This window comes from Camelus ferus, chromosome 6, assembly GCF_009834535.1.
Source record: "Camelus ferus isolate YT-003-E chromosome 6, BCGSAC_Cfer_1.0, whole genome shotgun sequence".
Classification (NCBI taxonomy): domain Eukaryota; kingdom Metazoa; phylum Chordata; class Mammalia; order Artiodactyla; family Camelidae; genus Camelus; species Camelus ferus.
Genome location: NC_045701.1, coordinates 94,148,561 through 94,151,754, shown reverse-complemented (window position 1 = coordinate 94,151,754; position 3,194 = coordinate 94,148,561). Strand labels below are relative to the sequence as shown.

The following is a 3,194-nucleotide window of genomic DNA, read 5'->3' as shown; positions in this document are numbered from 1 at the left end:
ACATAAATTTCCAGGTGAGTCTGGATGTCTCAGAACTGTTGAATTTCTGAGAAGGCCCAGGCACTTGTACTACACGTGTAAACTGTTATTATCTTTGTCTTTGCTCCCAGGGCAGGAGGCTGCACACCCTCCATCTTCCTGTCAAAGGGCACAAGGGTTTACATTGTGCAGGATGCGTTTTACAGACGCTAATGCCAGGGTGCCCCGGACAGCATGTGCAGGGATCCTCATTACTCACGGGGCACGGGGACTACAGTTCAAATATGGGATAAAATTTATTTGCAGCCCAATATGAAAACTGCTGTTGTATTTAAACACCTCATGGACAATTGCAACGTGGGCAGCACTTTGAATCGCCCAACACACTAACATTCCCCCCTGAGGTCGGTCAGGTGAGATGCTCTGCCCTCTTGTTTCAACTCCCATCACGTAAATGAGTCTCCTTCCAGGTCCAGTTAGTGCCAGGTTTTTCCCTCTTTGTGGTAGAAGAGACAGTTTGCCTGTTTCAGCTGGTCAATGTGTTGTCCTGAAGTGCAGTGCAGCGTCCCTGAGCACAGAGTGTGCGGGACTTAGCAGAAATTATCTGTGACAGACAAGCCATCCAGGCATGAGTTATACTGATGGGGGCATTGAGCTTGAAATAAAGCTTCAATATAAATTTTCTTCAAATAAACAAATTCACATCTCACTTTGGGTATATGTGTCAGCCTTGGAAACTTGTCTCAATTACAAACATAGACGGTAAAATGGAGATTTATGCCCCAAAAGTGATGACGTTGACTGGGTGCAAAATGACTGTGAGGAGACTTCAAGGTCAGGGGGATTCTGGGCAGAATGTCTCCAGAGGATTCTTGATACAGGAGGTCAGGGTGGTCAGATGTTCCCTGAAGATCATAGGTTAGGGGAATTGGATCAAATATTGCGGGCGATCAGATTTCCAGGGTGAGGAGTCTCACTAACCTGACTCAGCAGGTTTCTTGATAAAACTGGGACATGCAAAGATGGACACAGAATCCCGCAGGCCCAGACCTCGTGGAGAAAAGCATCTCAAGGAGCCTGAGTGATGAATGGTCAGAGGGTCTTTGTGAGCTTCGAGTCAGGGTTCTTATCTTCACTGGCGTGATTCTCTGAGAGCCAACGGTTTAATCCAAAGGGACACGGGCTCCTTCTGGTCATTCCTCCTCTTGATGGCTCGTCTCAGCTGTGAGCACCTCCTGGGTCTGAGGAACACTGACCTATGTGGATGGTGCTGTGAAGTGATTGTGTCTTTGTGTTTCCAGTCCCCAGGTGTCCTGTCACGGGTGCTGGTGTAGGAGTTGGTCAAAGAATATTGAAGACTCTCCCCCGCACCTACTCTGTCTCTGGGAACCCCTCCATCACACACAGTGGTTACTGGGGGATCTGTCACACCCCCAGGGAAAGGAATGGGTAACTCACTTGCTTTGGGTGTATGGTCTATGTCTCTTAAAAGGCGCCTCCATCTCCAGACATATTGGAGATGAGGTTTCCCTGCAGCACAGCTCTGGGGTCTCTGAGGGCACAGCCATGTGTCACTCTCACATGAGGGAGAGTGAGTGAGGGGAGGTCAGGGTGGCCCAGATGAAACCAGCCCTGCAGGGAGGGCTCAGGCCACCAGGGGTCACCCAGGATCATGAGGAAACAAGAGGGACAGTTTCAGAGCAGGTGCAGGAGAAGCCATGGGGGGTTTCCTCCCAGACACAGGGGATGCTCTTCTGGACCATCACCTTCCCTGGAAGCCCATCCGAAATGATTCCAGGCAAACATCTTCTTTCTGAACTTGAGCTTTTTTTCCCACGGAGTCAGAATTGTCTGTCCTTTTTCCCTCATTTGTTGTAGGACCAGACACAGAAGAAATGTTTTTCCATGGGACCTTTAGTTGAAATGTATCCACTAACTACTCTTTTTCATTGTCAAATTTACAGATGTTAAATGACACAAATGATTCTTCTGTGCATCCTTGAGTCTGCCCTCCACCTTCCAATGTATTTCCAGGCATTTCATCCTCGAGAGTGTCCTGAGTCCTGTTTCCTGCAGTGCCTTTCCCTAGAATAGCATGAGGAATGTTGTGTAGTTGGAAATTGATGTTTGTGTCATGCTGGAGTCGTTTGACCCCCAGACGACACTTGGAAATGTCTGCAGACAGGTTGGGCTGTCACATGTGGCGTGTGCTACAGGAACCTAGTTACCCAGAGGGCAGAGTCCATCGATGCTGCTCAACACTCCACAATGCACACAGAAACTCCCAAAATGAGAAACTAGCCTCAAATGTCAATAATGTGGAAAAACTCTGAGAGAAAGATTAGTATCTTGTCAACTTCATAAAAATGTTGACATGCAGAAGGTAAATTTCTATATGTAAATAATTTTCACTGAATGAAAACATGAACAAACACAAAAATTGGGCCTTCAGTTCACTCACAGGCACCTTACAGCCTCTTCACCCCTGTGTGCTGGTTGTGGGCCGGAGGGTCCTGAGCACAGGCCTGCAGGTGAAGGGGACATTGGAGCAGAGAGCCAGCACTGGGGAGGGGCCGTGTCCCTGCTTCACCTGATCCCCAAACAAGACAGGGCAAGGCTGAACCTGGATGTTATAATATTCACTAAAATCCAACCTATATCAGCTATTATAGGTTTTTAATTTGCATTAATAATTAATCTCAATATTAACTGATATTTAATATGCTTGTCTTATATCTAGAATAATTTTGAATGTAATTTCTCAATTCATGTTAATATATCCAAACATGCCATTTGTATCACAGACACTTTGTGTCGGAAACAGCCAGGCCTTCACCAGCACCCACACCCCCTCCCCCAGGGGCTCACAGCTAGTCTGCACCTCCCCTCACCTCCTGCAGGCTAGACGTGGTCCCCTGCTGTGTCCTACACAGGGTTGCTGCTAGGAATGTCTGTGAACGTAGGACCACATGTGCATCCCACTGACCTGCTCAGAAAATTATGGGAAATAAAAGGTAAATACATTAAATAAAAGAGTCACAGAAGTAAATGAGGCTCACAGCAAAAGAGAATGTGACAATGAATATATATATATGCTCATGTATAACTGAAAATTTGGACTCTACACTGAAATTTGACAGAACATTGTAAAATGACTATAACTCAATAAAAATAGCTTATATATATAAAAAAAGAGGTAAATGCTTTTCACATAA

At 46.1% G+C, this 3,194-nt stretch overlaps 1 gene segment (V, D, J or C); it reads left to right on the top strand.

Moving 5' to 3' along the window:
• The window catches only part of LOC116664461, a 16,642-nt gene extending 13,846 nt beyond the window's left edge, over positions 1 to 2,796 (top strand). The window contains 2 exon segments of the V gene segment in view: positions 1,387 to 1,388; positions 2,784 to 2,796. Of these exon segments, the coding sequence occupies positions 1,387 to 1,388; position 2,784 (3 nt within the window).
• Positions 2,797 to 3,194: the final 398 nt, after the last annotated feature.